At 42.6% G+C, this 16,555-nt stretch overlaps 1 protein-coding gene across 2 annotated transcripts in view; it reads right to left on the minus strand.

Annotated features, from left to right (window-relative positions):
• Positions 1-957: 957 nt before the first annotated feature.
• Positions 958-16,555, minus strand: part of IGF1R (insulin like growth factor 1 receptor) — a 192,181-nt gene continuing 176,583 nt past the window's right edge. For both annotated transcript variants that reach the window (XM_075100645.1, XM_075100646.1), the window contains exons 18-21: positions 15,494-15,653; positions 13,096-13,225; positions 8,404-8,538; positions 958-2,148 (exon numbers count right to left, since the gene is read on the minus strand). In XM_075100645.1, the coding sequence (XP_074956746.1) occupies positions 1,782-2,148; positions 8,404-8,538; positions 13,096-13,225; positions 15,494-15,653 (792 nt within the window). In that variant the 3' untranslated portion in view covers positions 958-1,781. The remainder of the gene's footprint in view (positions 2,149-8,403; positions 8,539-13,095; positions 13,226-15,493; positions 15,654-16,555) is intronic.

The raw sequence follows: 16,555 nt of genomic DNA on the forward strand, positions 1-16,555 counted from the left end.
CTGAGTTTGTATCATGCCTTGCACTGTAAGAGACTCGCATGCTGTCTGGGCAGAGGTTAGTAGGAAGGAAGGAAAACCGGGGTTTAAAAACACCACACCACAGCACTGCTAGGGTGTTCCCGTGCGGGGTGCCCCTTCTTTCTCCACGTCCCCCTCAGAAGCCCCGTAGCCCACACAGCCAAGATGTTGTAAAACAACTAATGGAGAAAGGAGAAAAAAAAAAAAAAAAAAAAGAGGAAATGTATTTATAAAAAGGCATTAAACAGTTCATGGCAAATCATATGAAAAGTATCAGTTACTGGGAAGGAGGAAGTAAAAGTTACACACTATAGTACAAAGCATAAGAAAATTTGTTGAAGTGGGAGGGGAGGGAAGGAGGGCAGACCTGAAGGTTTTCATAGATTAAATCCACAAAGATAAAGAACAAAAAAAATAGCAGCTTTTTTCTGTACAGACATATAGATGAGTATCTGAACCGTAAAAAAGTTATAAAAGTGACACAAAAGACAATGTGTATGCAAATGATCCATGGTCTAACATAGAACTGCAAGACCCTTCGAGAAGTCTTAATAATAAAGAGAAAAGGTCAACAAAGCATCGTATACTTGAATCCGGTTACTGCTTTTTTTTGTCTTCTCCAATTTACGTTTCTAGGTGTTTTTTTCCCTGCAAGCCTGTGAAGGGAGGCAGGCTGCAACGATGGAGATCTCTGCCGCTTATTGTCATGTTTTTCATGTTTCATTTTTGGCGTGCGGTTGACTTTTTTTTTTTTTGTACAAAATGCACGTGTTTGTTTAGCTCACCACTGCCAGTTTTGTCCAGAATTCACTGGGATGGGGACAGGGGCGGAGGGAGGGCTGTTTCTTTACCCCATCCCTTTTATCTTCTCCATCAGAAGGAAAAAAAAAAATAAATCACATTTTGTCCAGTTTTGAAAAAAGATCTAGACAATTTGACTTTTTTAAATTCTTTTTTTTTTTTTTTAATACCAGTGTATGATTGAATAGAATGTATTGGTCAGGATCTCTTTTGAACAGAGCAGTTGATTACTGTGCTCCTTCCATGCCTACAAAAAAAAACAAAAACAAAAACAAAAAACAAAGAGTTCAGTTTTTTTGGCAAAATTTGGCAGCGTTGAAAATGGTAACAACCTCGGACGAATGATGGCCCTTTTTTATTCTTTTACGTGTTCCTAAAAAGATTAAAGAGCAACATTAAAAATCCAGTCTTTTTTAATTTTTTTTTGTGGTTTTTTTTTTGTTTGTTTGTTTTTTTGTTTGTTTGTTTGTTTTTTTATAAAGACCTACAGTGTTAGGCAGGTGCTTGCAAGGGTACCGGGGAGCCACCTGGCCTGCGATATCTTTGATCTGATAAAAGTGCTGTACGGTTGAACTTGCACGCAGATATGTTTCCCATTACGAAGCAAAGAGAGACAGAAAGAAAGAGAAAGAAGAGAGAGGAGAGGGGAGAGAGAGAGAGAGAGACATCAGATCTCAAGTTTTCTGTTGCTATTAAGTGTTAACATTAGAGTTTTAAAAGGCCAACTGTGCGCCCCATGAATGGAGTCCTTTACTGAAACAAACATCTGCTTGCATATTGAAAAAAGGAAAATACGATAACTTGTTTACTGAAAAAAGGGTTCTCCCAAGTGCAGCTATGGCAGTTCTGAAGATCCACTGAGGTACAGTAGGCTTTTGAATATATTGTAATTTTCTTTCTTTCTTCCCCCAATGCATGTGTTTTTTCTGTGTTTTATTTCTGTGAGATTCTGGTTCTAAGGATCAGCAGGCCGAAGACTGGGGCAACGGTAAGGCCCTCTCATTCTTGCGTCCCCCGTTCATGTGTGCGTACGGCTGTCTCTCCTCAAAGCTGGCCCGAAGGACCACCACGCCCGGGCCGTTCTCGGCTTTGTGTCCTGAGTGCTTGTCAGTGGGTTGGAGGGTGGAGGAGGGATCTAAAGGAATGCTCTCCATGTTTTCAGTCTCCAGGTCAAGCTCCTCTGTATCCGGAGGCTTGTTCTCTTCACTGTAGAAGAAGGAGACCTCTTTGAATGCTGGATCCAGCTCGTCTTTGATGCTACCGATTATCTCCAGGAAGGAGGGCCTCATTTTGGGATTGTACTGCCAGCACATGCGCATCAGTTCGAACCTGGACAGGAAACACACAAGCAAAACCATTTACTGAGGTGCTTTACAAGCCCAGGCTGGCGCCCAACCAGCCGTGACCGAACCGGACCACGCGTTTCAGAAAATCATTCAATTCTGATGGAAGACGGAGTGACAGGATTTTTACAGGCTGAGATCCCCGTGTCACATTTCGACCTTCTTTATAATCGCTGATTTACTTCTATAGCCCCTGTCTCAGCCTTCTCCACTCCTGTCCACATGCTTGCCCATAAAACAGCCTTGTGGATACCTGATGTCCAGAAGCATTTCACACTTCTCTTCTGACTTGCTCTTTCTCAATTTTTCCTCCCAAATACCCTGTGCTTACTTCATCACACACAATAGTGCCTCTCAGAGTATCTTTTCCAAACAACCAATCCCCGCCCTATCAATATTGCCTTGGAAAAATTTAAAATAAGAAACACACACAAAGTAAAGCACTGCTTTTTTCCCCTGAAGGAAGAAAATGACATTAAAATTAATTGTAATCCTCAAAAGACATCTCAAAGATATTCTCTCATCCTTTGTTTTAAAATTATGCTGTTTTCATTTACGGCCAGGGATGCATTAATATTTTACGGAGTGTGAGATCATCTGTTTTAAGCACATCCATGATTAGATCTGTACAATGTCCCATGCTGGCAAAACAAAGCCACAAAATGAAACAGTAATACATACATAATGAAAACAGCCTTTTCATGACACAGCAAAATTGGATATTCCTGAGAGATCGCCCTGAGCTTTAAACACGACACAAGAAAGGACTTCTCTCTGTGAAGGTGGAAGCGGGGTGTCTTCTGTTAACACAGCACAAATAATAGGACACATTTAAATAAGAAAAGGAAGATGAACATTAATTCTTCGAGCCAATCCTCTGCATACACAGTACTCGGAGAAACATGCTGTGTGTAGGAGGTCACCACTGGCCAAAATACTACTTTCTGGGCTAGAATAAGAACGGATCTAAAAAAGAAAGCCAATGAAAAATCTCTCCGTTACGATAACATACGGGAGGATCCTTCACAGCTGACTCACCTCCCAGCAGTGACCACCTGCAGTCCCCATAAGACCCCCTTTCTGTGCCTGGCCAGCAGCCTGGTCCAGTGGCCAGTCAGGGTTCATCTCCCCACCTCTGCCTTCCCGTGTAAGGTTAGCCAGGTCGCCTAACTTTTAGTTTTGATTCTATAAAACAATAATACCATTTTCCTAACTTCCTCTGGCTTTCACAAAGCAAGCAAGCAATTCCGTTATGTGTTACTTAGCTCTCACTGCCTTATGCCCCGGCAGCAGTTTACTAGATCTCTGCGTCCGTGTGTGGAATGATTTTATTATTTAAAAAAAAAAAAAAAACAAACAAACCCAACAACACCAAATGAACAAAAACTCACTCCTTTTTCTGAAGAGCACCTAAGTCCATCACAGAGTAATGTTCTTAATGCCTCCAGAGTCCCTGCTCTAGAATAAACCTTTCAACAGGACTGTCACCAAGCTGGACAACCCTGGTCTCCAAAGCCACTCGCTGTGCATCGCTGCCCACAGCGGGGTCTGGAGAGACTGGGAACCCTGGCCTGAACCAAAACCAAAGCAAAACCATCTCCTCCTCGAGAAATTCGCTCCGTGGGAAGGACTGCTGCATCTCCTCATGGGGTGCACTGTGTTTTCAGCTGAGGTGAACCAGCAAAGAAGCAGAACGCTGCTGTGTTTGGGTTGCCAACACTGCTGAGAGGCTTCAGCCGAAACAAAAGCAATCAGAACTGAAGTGCGTTTAAAGGCACAAATTGCGTTAGAGCTCGGCTGGCGCAATTCCGCATGAACAAAAGTCAGCCACCTGAGCATGGCCTTGTGACACCCAAAAAGACGCCGGCAAAACCAGTCTGTGCTGGGAGAACTCCCTGTGTACTCAATGCTGTATTGTACCAGGCACGTAGACACAAACACTGTTAAGCTATTGCTTGTTTTTGAGTCTTTAAGAAGTCTTTCATAGCGAAAGTGAAGCCAAACTATAAAACAGCACTATACCCTCACCCACAAAGGGGGAGGAAAGCTTGAGACATAAATATATAAAATCCATTTCTGTTACTTCATCGCTGTTTCCTTTCCAGCTGACTGCTGCGTCCCTGAATAGAAGCATTAGCTGGAGCCAGGAACACTGGATATTCGCTGGCGCTTCGCCCTGAGGCCTAAGGGCAATGCTAAGGAGATACCACAAGCGGCGGAGTAATGCATGTGACATCAGCACAAACAAGGACATGTGATGTTTCTTTTAAGCCATTCCAGATTTAAAAACTCTACAGAGTTCCCATAAAAGGATTTTTTTTAAAACTCTGTGGGTTCAAAGACCTTGTTTACATTATCTTAAACAAAAAAGCCTTTCCAGCAGACAACGGAAGAATTTACAGGCTGTTAATACAACCTGAGCAGTTTTATGAAGTATGTTTCTGACTTGTGGCAAGCGAGCTCAAGGAAGTTGCAGGCATCGTCATGACGTAGAGAGATAGCCAGAGTCTTTCCCATGCATCTTTTGCTCAAAGAACTGAGCAGAAACCGAGTTCCTTTTTGCACCGAGACAGTAAAAAACAGAAAATGGAAAGTTGCTATAGAAGCTGCATTCCATCTGAGTGTGCGCTTGTGCTTTGCATCGGACTTGATTTGGTGGGAAAAAGTGCAAGGACCTCTCCGGTTCCGCTGCTGCTACATGCTGACATTACCTCTGCGCAGCAGACCCTGGATTCTAACCGAGCGCTCGCCAGGAACAAAGGGAAAATCAGCAATGCGTAAATAGTCTAGTCATCTACAATACATGTGGGGGAAGCAATTTCGCTTCAAAAACAGAGTGGAATTCCAGCCTCCACAACTTTTAAAAGCCCCATGGGAACACACTGTCTGAGAGCTTCAGCTGTAACAAACCTTCTCGCCACGCAGCCATCACCTGATGAACGCTGCCATAACAATGGTAGTACATAAAAACATAACTTATTACTCAGGAAGAGGAGAAAAACAGCAAATCTTCTCCTGGCACCGTCTTATTGAACCATCTGTCTTATTACACGGTTCTGTCTGTAAAACCATGCAAACTATGCCAAGAGGGTGTAGCATAAACAGAACTGAGTCTTGTTTCACCCTGTGTAAGAGTAAAAAGCCTCTAGAAATACCGTTGCCTTTGTGCTTAGCCCTTTCACAGAGATTTACCACCTCTCTGAACCACAAGACCGCGCTGTAAAATCCCCCTTCGCACCAGCATCCGCTACAACCAAGCCGCAGAACAGAACCTCTCCAGTTCTTCAAGTGCCCTTGGTCCCTGATCCACCTAAAAGCTACTGACTCGTTGCTACCAGGGGTTAGCAAAGCAGAGCCGCTAACAAGCATTGCTGGCATTGCAGTCTTGGGAGAGATGGAACGTCCAAGATTGCTTGCACCACGTAGCATTCGTGCAGGGGGGAGCAACAAGAGGCCCTTACGAAAACTACTGCACTGTGGCTGGAGCGTGCGAGGCTGTGTCAACACTCACATAATCTGCAAGGTTAAAAATAGTAGATTCGGTGACAGTTGCAGCAAGATTCTTCTCTCTATTCTCATCTACGCTTCCCCGCAGCACTCTACCTCCTCCACCTGTTCCGGAGGTTTTTGTATGTCACACTGCTCCCCTCTCTCTACAGAAAGGTAAATTTGTGTTCTGCCCATAATTTTAGTTGTTTCCAAGTCAAACTAATTTAAAGAAAAAAGTATCTCTGCATTCGTAGCCTACCACATGAGATATATACAAGTGCGGCTCCTGGCTCCCCTGCTTGCTTGCTTTCAGGCAGTACCAAGCACAAGTAGTATGCTGACTTCCCTGCAGCAGGTGGACTTCACCTTCTGGACACCTGGAGTTAATATTAAGCATCACAGACAAAACACCTGCACAGACATAGCAAGAAACCTGTCTTTAAACAGAATCTTTCAGCAACCTCCACACAATAAGAGGACCCCTATTTTACAAAGGGTTTCATAAAGCACTTGTGAAAGCAGTTGCCTGAAACATGCTGGGGATGCATGGCAGGAGCCACAGGCAGTTTCAGGGCTCTTCGCAACTCTGCTACAAGCACCCTTCTGTCCGCTCACTAATTTTGCTTGTTACGTCCCTTACTGAGAAGCAGGTTATCAGAGAGCTGGAGAGGGGAGAGGAACTCTGCCTACAGAGCAGGTCTCTGTGCCTGCCAGCAGCACCACGCGTGAGGTTCAAGACTGGCAGCAGTTGTCAGGTTACTGAGTGTGGCACAGCACCTTGGGCTAACAGGACGGAAGCCAGGGAAAGAAGCAAAAGCATACATACATCTATCTATCTATCTATATATATATATAAAAGCACCATAGTAACACAAAATAGGTTCTTTGAATGCCAAATGCATGTGCACGGAAGAAAGGTGAGGATTATTCCTGGCACTTCCTACTGTTACTCCTACAACAGCCTATTTGAATTTCAGCAGACTTGGGTGTCTGTCCTAATACAAAGACAAAACAAGCTGAAAGGAAGCTAAAGCAAGTCACAATAAGCTTTTAAGGTCAATACGTTCAAATTTTTTTTTTTTCCCACTTCGGACAGAATGAGGATGTTTTATACACAACTGTATCACCAAAAAAAAGAAAACAAAACAAAACACCGCTAAACTGGATGTGCCTTAGTTCTGAGCTCAGCCCTGTTCCTTGTTCTGATGGAGAAAAGTGGCTAGATTAAAAGGAAAATCTTTTTTATTCTGCACCTCTGCAACGTCAGACTAACATCTTGGTGGCCATAACAAATGTGTGAACAGCGTCTTTGTTAAAATCAGCATAAAAAAGGCCTTTGCTGTTATGCACTGGTGCAAAGATTTGCTCTGCCAGACATCAACCAAATTCTCCCAGCTCGCAAGCCAGTTACCCTGAAAGTGGATTCACCCAGCAGCAACATGCAGCAAGCAGAGGGTTATCTCTGAGGAGGAAGGAGAATGGGCTGGGTGGGCTGCAGTAAAGAGAGCTTCTTGCTGTGACTCCCCACTTGTCCCCCTGTTCATACCACACATGCCCCAGGTCAAGGGGGAACTTCTAACGCTGAATCTCTCGCCGAGTATGTTCTTACTGTAGAAGTATTTTTTTCCTATGGATTCTGGGAGCTGACCCCTTCACACACCCTGTTCTTCCCCCATTTCTGCCTACTCCCCCCCTCCATTACACAGCTCTGACCATGTTAAACAATCTCCAGTCCATCTGACTGCCAGAAATTCTCCACAGCATCGTGGAAGGGAAAGAATGTGAAATTGAGGAATCACATGGCAGCTACACCTCCCCCTGCATATACCACCCACCCCCCTCAAACAACAAAACAACACTGCCTGTCATCTGAAACCAAAGCCAGCGCTCCAGCCAAAAAAGCTCTTTTCCTAAGAATCCCAAGCAGCTGAGGCCCTTAAGTGATTGTATCCCTTCTGTGGGCCTCCAACAAATTTCAATAACTGCAAGACGCAGTATTTCCTTCCCAAAAGCCAGTTTGGGAAGTATATCAAAGTAATAAAGTCTGAACAACTGAAACTGCTGTACACAAAAGCCAGCAGAAGTATTTCAACAATGTACAGCTAAAAACTGAAGCCTGCTGCACCGCACACCCTCCTCCGCTGCAAGGCTTTGTATTGATTCTAGGGGTAGGCAAAGATTTTGCTGCGCATTTCTTTCTGTGCTTACAGGAAAGGAAACTGTTAGCAGGGGAAATCTGTTTATCTCAACGCGAGAAGCACCGTGACTGAAACAGCAGATCCAACACTGCTTCAGACAAAGGAACGGTACATTCATTTATCTGTATGCTTAACCAAAAAGTTGAATTCCAGAGTTTATGCACAATACACTTCAGCTCATCCTATGCCCTTTTTTCTCTTTATCCTCAAAGATTAATTTGTTCAGAAGAGGCAAGATTTAGGCACAAAGTCTTCTGCTGTAGCAAATGTCACTTATGAGCTTTTAATAAGTCTAATTTTATTTAGGAACAAAGTTCGGGTTTTGTTTCCTTATTAGAGAAGATAGTCCAAAGTGAGATTTGGGCCACAAAGTTGTTTTCTGGTACGTCTAACTACTATGAAATACTAGATCGACAGAGACTGTTCAAGCAGCACCTCACATTACCACCACTCTTTAATAACCCCTCCTGTGGTAGAGAGCACAGAAGTGGACGCTGAAGGGATTGGGAAGAATAAACCGTGCCCTGGGAGCAGCGGTAACTGTTGACACTTACAGCATATCAGGACAATTGTCCGGTTTTTCCAGCAGACCCCCTTCCATCACAAAGCGAAGCACTTGTTCGTTGGTCATGCCTTGGTACGGCTGCTCTGCTAACGTTGCAATCTCCCAAAGCACAACACCGAAAGACCTGGAAAACAAATCAGAACTTTAGAAAGCTGAGCAATCTTTACAAGGATGTATTAGACGATGCTGAGCAGGTAGGTGTCCATGGGTATTTTCTTTTACCAAAAAATTCCAATTGCTCAACAAGTACGCAGCTATGGTGACAGCCACATCACCTAGCGTAAGACACCGCTGACTTCAAACACTTCTAGTCAATGGTAAGAAACAGGCTCCCAGTTTTGAACGACTCTTCAGACTGGCCTCCGCAAGAAAAGACTGGTAATATCATGCCTCCATTTTCCACACCATAATCTACAGCTCAGAGCTGGTCGTGACTATAATTACTCAGTGGTCCAACGTTACTTGGTTACACCGCTTCTGCACAGGTCAATCACTAAAAAAGCCACCGCAAGCTCACTGCATTGACCAGAAGCCTCCTAACTCAGAGGAGATTTAAGCTGCGAGTTTGCCTGTAGAATCAGCTCACATCTCACCTCCCTTTCCCGTGGCTTTGAGTTCAGACTTCAGGCGCACTGCAAGGTAGAAAAAACAGTGGAGATGGGAAGAGGAAAGATGCAGGTAAGGGAAAAAAAAAATTCTATTCCTATCTCTGCGCTTCCTGTACAGAGGACCTCAGGCTGGACAAACACCTGATCATTAAGGGCTGCAAAAAGATCCGTGTGTGGCTGGGTGCAGGAAATGAAACCTTCTAACAGGTGGAGAAGTTACTTCAGGTGAGCTTGACAAGCCCCAGCCCCCCTTCCCAAGCCACAGAGAGAGCAAGAAAAAACTATCCGTACATTTGAAAAACTAAACTCAAAATCTTCATGTAACATATCTCAGGTACTCCCGATAGCAGTTGAGAAGGCAATAATGCAGAACTGTAAGCTCTCATTCCAGCGCAAGCTGCTTTTCATCAGAAATACTTGAGTCACACAAATCCGATTTAAAAGCTGCATTTTTCCCTTACCGCTCTAGCAAGCCGAGAGCCAGACAGCAAACGCACGCCACCACACCTGTGCACCTCATCTGCCTTACCACTAAAAGCAAGCAAACAAACCAGCCTCTCTTCCCCAGGCACAAAACCACTTCTTGGGTAATACTTTCCATTTATCCCTCTGCTTTGGTTTCTTCCACATTCTAAGTCAAGGGTGCAAAGGAAGGATCAAGGCATCCGACAAGCAAGCAACAAGGCCAATTTTTGAAAAAGACATGGAAGAAATGTGAATGTTCTCCAGCTTCTTGTACCAAGACCCTAATTTGCTGCTTCAGCAGCAAAACATTTCAGCCCCAAGGAGAAACTCGGTTACCCCTTTTGCAACATGTATGTAACTATGTACTTGGAACAGAGCTTCTGGCTCCTTACAACTAACTACAAAGGATAGCAGAAGTGAAAAAAAGAAGTCTGTCTAATAATAGGAATTGATTACTGGTGAAGAAAGATAAGCATAGTTATGTAATTGGGTAGTTTGGACGTAAGTATCGACACTTTCTAAAAATATCTCCTTTTAAAATTAGTTTATTGAGCAGACATGGCTCAAATGGTCTGCCATGCACTGAAGAGTCCTCTACTTTTAGAGCTCCTGTGCAAAGGAAACCTAGATGCTGTCTTGTCTTCCGTGGCTAAAATGCTGAGTCAAGCTTAGAGAGAAAAAGCGTAGTTTCAATAGGGTACTGTTGTGAAAACAGGAGCCTGTATTATTAGGTGGTTATGGTAGAGTGGTTTTATCTTTCAGTTATCCACTGTATCTGAAATGTTTTGCATCTGGAGCCAGAAGCCACAAACAGACCTGCAATTGTTTGCCTTTCAGGGGAGGCAGGGACAGAGGGTCAGCTCAACATTTTGGTGCCTTTGAAGCTACTTTGATCACTGCAGGAATAATAAGAACAAGTCTTCCGCACCTACTAGTCATATTATCATAACAAATAAACTTATGTTGCTCCTTCAAGGCAACTACCAGCTCTGAAAAAATCCAAGATACCGAAGACTTATTTATAGAAATACACCCTCACCCTGAACAGTATTACATTAATTTTAAGATGTTTGCCTCCCCTAACTACAACAAAAACAGTCTTGTCTAATTACCTCATTCTTCAGCCTGAAAAGCAATAGAAGAATGAATTGCTAAAATAAAGCTCCACCCGTCAAAACCTCCAGACACTCTTTTTGCAGTTTGCCATTTCACCTTTCAGCTTATAAATCTTTGACTCTGACCACTCACACAGTTTTGTCGTTTTGACGTTTTGGCTTCTAAAACTTATCTCGAAGAACATGGAACCAGATGTCACAACACCCTACCAAAAAGGCTGGAAAAACAATCTCAACGTTTTTTACCATTTGATGAAAATAAATGTCCCCCAAAACAGCCAAGCTACACAGTTTACATGAAGCAACTTCAAAACCTGAACCAATACAAGGAATCAGGTAATCTTTCCTGACATGAAGAGACCTTCAATGCATAGTGTTTCGTCTAAAAGCTGCTGAGAAGTAAAGCAGAGTGATCCTTCTAGCCACAAGCAGACCAAGCAAACAGACACTATTCCACAACAGTGATGAGTCAAGCTCCATTACATTTGGAATTAAGATTGAAATTTCTGAATCTATAGGTGCGGATACATGTGGCAAACACAAACGAATCCGCGTTCTAAACAGCGTATTCCTCACGTTGAACCAGGTTTTTTGTACCTCAGGATAGCATGCCAGCATACCCACGTGAACCGAATTTCAGAACGAGGCACTTCTAACGATTAAGATGACAAACTATCCCAAGGAGCAACTGTCTGAAATACTGATGAGAGCTGTGGACCTCTTCTCCATAAAGCATTTTTTTCCTCTCTATGCTTTCAAGTAAAATATCTGACAGATTTTACTCCTCCTCCTAAGTTTTCCAACCTCATAATCAGTAAGCTACTTTCCTTGACGTGACTTCTGGCTAGGATATCTCGCTCAGACTGTCCAGCTGATAAACTGCTATATTGTTTGCTCAACCCTGCTTTCGACTCAGTGACCAACGAATGCCACATCTTGTTAACGTTGAAGGGCAAACTCACATACTTCCTGCAGCAACTGAAGTATTCATTTACTGCTGACACTTGATTTGACGTCACATCTGTGGGGTTGTTTCACTTGGAATTTGAGTTAAGTTTAAATAATAATGTCACTGAACAGTCACAGGTTAAAAGGAAGGCGTGTATGGAACGAGTGCCGTACGTCACCGCAGTGAACGCCTGATCCGCCGTGCCTGCTTTCGATACAATGGCTGGGCTTAAAAGTTACCCTTGTGTGGTGAGAATGGGCAGGTCTGCCAGCCCTGCACTCCAGGCTCATTCAGTTCTACATCTGGGGATTTTCTAGTGGGATATTCCAAACTTCTGTCTGCTTTGTGAAGCCATTACGAGTCCCAGAATTCTTTTACTGCAGGGGGACTGCCAAAAGCATGCCTGCGCTGTCCCATTGGATAAATGGCTGATACAGGGCTTCCCCTTCAAGTCAAAGTGGTTATTTTCATCTATTTCCAAGTTTGAGGGTTACTGGATTCATAAATAAGTTACTAGCCGTATGCAAAAGATTTTAAGCAACATTCTGGTACTTTGCTTTTTCACTTGCTACATAATTCCTCTGATGAACCTTTCACTCAAAGCTGGTGCTGTGGACTACAGTCCACTGACTCCAAAATCCTCAAGCTGTTTAAAGAAAATGCAGTTTACTACTAAAATACCATTCCCACTGACTTCTAGACATTTGGAGGCAATCAGCTGCCAATTCTGCAACACATCAGCAGTAAAAACATCTTGTTAGGAAGGCAGAGAAGCCATAAAAGACAGAGTAGAGGTTCTGCCAGTACATGTTCATCTTCTGCCAAGTCCTCCCTATCTATCTGCAAAAGTTTGGGGGGGGTGGGTGGTGGTGTGTGTGGGGAATTGTTCCAGAGTATTATTTCTTCTAAGAAGTATATTTTGAAATTTCCTGAATGCCTCTATTAATAACTTCACAGATACACCAACTAGGCAATGGGCTTTTAAAGAAAAACCTATTTCTGCAGCTTGCGGTATATAAAACAAGCAAACAAAGCTCCAAATGGAGAAGGATATACACAAGGGAGAACTCCCAAGAAAAAAACCTGCTAGTGTACACAAACCGTCTGCGGGAAAGCAGAGTTATTTACACAGAAGGTTTTGATAGAAAAGCAGGTCAGGGCTATGAACCTTTCTATATTCTTGGCAACTTTTAATGCTTTTCTTGAAGGAGGGCAATTTGAAAAATGACAACTTGCTCTTCCAGGTGAAGGCAATGTTTTTCACTGCAAAACTGATTTTACAACCCACAGCAGGAAACATGCCACCACCTCCAGTTTTGGAAATCCATTTAGTTTTGCTCTGAGAGCAGATTTTAACCTCATGAGTTCTTGATTTTTGCAATGGAAATATGAAATACAAAGCAGAAGGCTTCACAGTGGAAAAAGAGAGTTACCTTGGAAGAGACAGGAGAAGCAGTATACTTAATTAAGTCTACTCAAACAAGAAAAGAGGCTAGAAAGAAGAGGGGCTAAACCAGTTTTTCAGAGCCCTTTCTTTTTGTTACCAGACATCGGAGTGCGTTGTGAAGACTCCATCTTTCAGTGATTCTGGGGACATCCAGCGGACAGGCAGCAAACCTTTCCCTCCTTTACGATAATAATCTGTCTCGTAGATATCTCTTGTCATGCCAAAATCTAGAAGGTATAAATGATGTTTTGAGTTTGCATGATATAATGATGAACGTTTCCCCTTACTACAAGCCATTGCAGCCAGCAGAGAATCACAGTTTGGTGCAAAGAATCTGCAATCTGTTAGCACGACACTTTGCAGGCGCTTTACCTACTGCCTTCGGGCTGGTTAGCTTCCCTCCCAACAAAGCCAACAGACATTTTTACCATTGACTTCAGTGGGTGAGAAGTCTGAATGGTTTAAATATATGAACATGAAAAGTTGCAGGATTTATGCTCAAGCCTTGCAGTAAGCTAAATCTTCTGAAGGTCATACAATTCATTAATCTGTTCTCTAAATTCAATGCTTTTCTTTTTAAAGAGTATAAAGAGCTCCTTTAGTACTTAAAACTATTGTCTTTAATTTAAAAATCTCACATGTTGAGGGAAATGCTTCTCTCTTGTTTTTTTTCCCCTCTTTTCAAGGGTAATTTCCAGCTCCTGTATAATATTCCATCTCAAATGCTACAGAGGATTAGGCTATTCGTTTATGACTAACACAGACCAATATTAAAGACATACTTTGGGTTTTACGCATATCCTTATCTGTAAATACGTAAATATTTGCAGAACTCGGATCTAACAATGATCACCTCCTGACTAACTCAGACTTACTTCAGAATTTTTTTTCTGTACAATCGGGTTTATGCACACAAAACTGCTGGGTCTTGGAGTAGCCTGTTTAAACCAGTAACTACGTTTTCAGACACTAACCAAAAAAGTTAATAAATCAGGTGGCATCAAATCTCTTACTAATATTAAATGCTGTCTGCTAACACAGCAGACCTAGGGCAAAATCCATTTTGCCAATACAGACCTGTAGTTGCCCCGTTTTTTCTGGGAAAAGTGGAGCAAAAAGAGGACATTATTCCTCTGGTTCTCACAGTTGTTATAACCTGTCTATGGATGTCATTATTACCAGGCTCGGATGAGTGACCGATCACTGATCCTTCTCATTCCTTGTCTGCTAAGGACACTGGTACCCTCAGTGATTATGACTAAAAAGCCCATCTGTGCAGCTATTCCATCACTCCCACACACCAGAATGACTTTATCCTGGCTGAATAGAAAATTCTTAAAAAATGTAATGCAAATAAGAAACAGATATGCAACAAGTATGGGACAGTGTAGCATAAAGCTCCTCCTCTGAGATCTAAACAGTCTGAGTTGGCGTGTTCCAGTCAAGATGCTCCCAAACTGTTTCTGCATGAAGGGATTTTCAGTACTGAGAGCAGTGCAGCGTATTTCACAAGATGCTTTTGGGGTAACCATGTACCACGTTAAAGGGAAGAAATGCACCATCTTAAGAGAATTGTAAAACATGCTGGTGGGGGGAGGAGGAGTGAGAAAACTGGAATGGGAAGGATTCAGGCTGACTTCCCCTGAACCTGCAGAAAATGCACAAAATCCCCCAAAGATCTCATTTCCTAATTAACTGACTCAAAATGAAATCATTTTTTCTTTCTCCCAAATGACAGGATTACTTACACAAATTATCAAAATAGCTGAGTTAAGCTCAGAGAAAAAGAATTAGTTTCCTACAGCAGAAGGCTGTTGCTATACATGTTATTTTAATGTGCACAACTCAAAAACAGCCAAAAGCTTAAAATCATCCCCTCTGGAGAGAAGTCTGAAAAAACTCATCTGACACTATTTTGGAGGGATGGTGAAGGGAAAAAAAAAAAGCGGTGTTTGAACAGCAGAGCAGAGGAAAAACCATTCTGTTGTCTGGAAAGCAGAACTCCAATTCAGACTGGAAAGCATCCAGCTGAAGTCAAGCCTTACATTCCATTTCCAAATCAGATATGCTTTAATATAATCCTAAAATTCTTATTCTTGAATCAATAAACAGGAGGTGGAATTATTTTTGCGCATTAACAGAAAAGCAAATGACACACCAGTGGTTAACTACGCCATCCACCCAGATGTCTGCAGCATCTGCACCTCAAATCACTGCTCCACTAGCTCTTCTTAAACCCACACACTATACTATTTCCTCACTGGAACAACAGCAATTTGAGGTATTCCAAGAGCTTCAACTCAATGTTGACTGCTCACAGGTCTTAAATCACAGCAAGCCTTCATAAGGGACATACTTCATCCTGCAGAAGTTTAAAGTAGGGCTAAGTTTTAAAAGGTCTTTCAAACAGCTTTAAAAAAAAATTAAAATGCCTTCTAAGATGTTGAATTTTCAGGATGATGTTTTTAGTTTGTGTCAAAGTAAAAAACACATACCTCCAATTTTCACTGTGAAGTCTTCTGCCACCATGCAGTTTCTTGCAGCAAGATCTCTGTGAACAAATTTGTTGGCGTTGAGGTACGCCATCCCATCAGCAATCTCTCCTGCCATCTGAATCATCTTCTTCAGAGTTGGAGGTGCCTGGCCAGGGTTATTCTGAGCAAGATTAAGATGATAAAACAGGTAAGGGGGGGAAGTAACCTTTTCTACATCAAACTGTAACACACTTTGGGGTGTTTCGTTTGTTTGTTTTTGTTAAATAAAAATCACATTAACACAATCTAGGCTGATGTGATCCAGGCTAAACAGAAACTCATGATTACGTACACCATAGCATCTGCTTAGCAGCCAAACTGGCCATACCAATCTGGGTTACAAACAGAACTCCCACGCAGCTCTTTTAGGCCATTCTATTTTATGGAATATAAGCCAGAAAGACTTTTGGGTATAAGGAAGCTATCTTACACCTATGGAGTTTAAAAGTCTGTCCTCCTGCCACAGAAGTTCTGAGATACAAAGCAGAGGGCTTATTTTAGAGATTTCTACTGGTTTACTGTCTTCACAACCAACCAGATGATGTTAAATGATTTCAGTTCCTGTCCCCAGTTCTCCATAACCAGGTGTTTCCTGAATTACCTCTATTTGTAAATAGGACAACAGCTCACGGGACAATTTCTTCTGAAGCAAACTCACTCCTTAACATCCAGGGATATACAGCTTCTGCCATTCTCAATCTCACAGATGAAGGAGTTCAGGTATTTATATGCAATTAGTTAAGTCCCATCAGCCCTTACCAGTATGAATTTGCCTAAGCTTGACACCCCTTGGATAATCATCGCTGATAGAATAACCAACACCGGAGCCTCACATACTGAATTCTACTAATGACAAAGATCCTAAAGCACACAGATCGCATCACTGAGCTTTATCACATCCCCATCCAGACATCAAACAGTCCCTTGTGCACCTCCTGCGGAAAGTGTTCATGCCCAGTCCATCATCACTTTCAAATGGCGCTGCTTTGTGTTGAGATGAGCCATACCCACTCCTTCCAGGCT

The sequence above is a fragment of the Phalacrocorax aristotelis genome, chromosome 7, assembly GCF_949628215.1.
Source record: "Phalacrocorax aristotelis chromosome 7, bGulAri2.1, whole genome shotgun sequence".
NCBI lineage: Eukaryota > Metazoa > Chordata > Aves > Suliformes > Phalacrocoracidae > Phalacrocorax > Phalacrocorax aristotelis.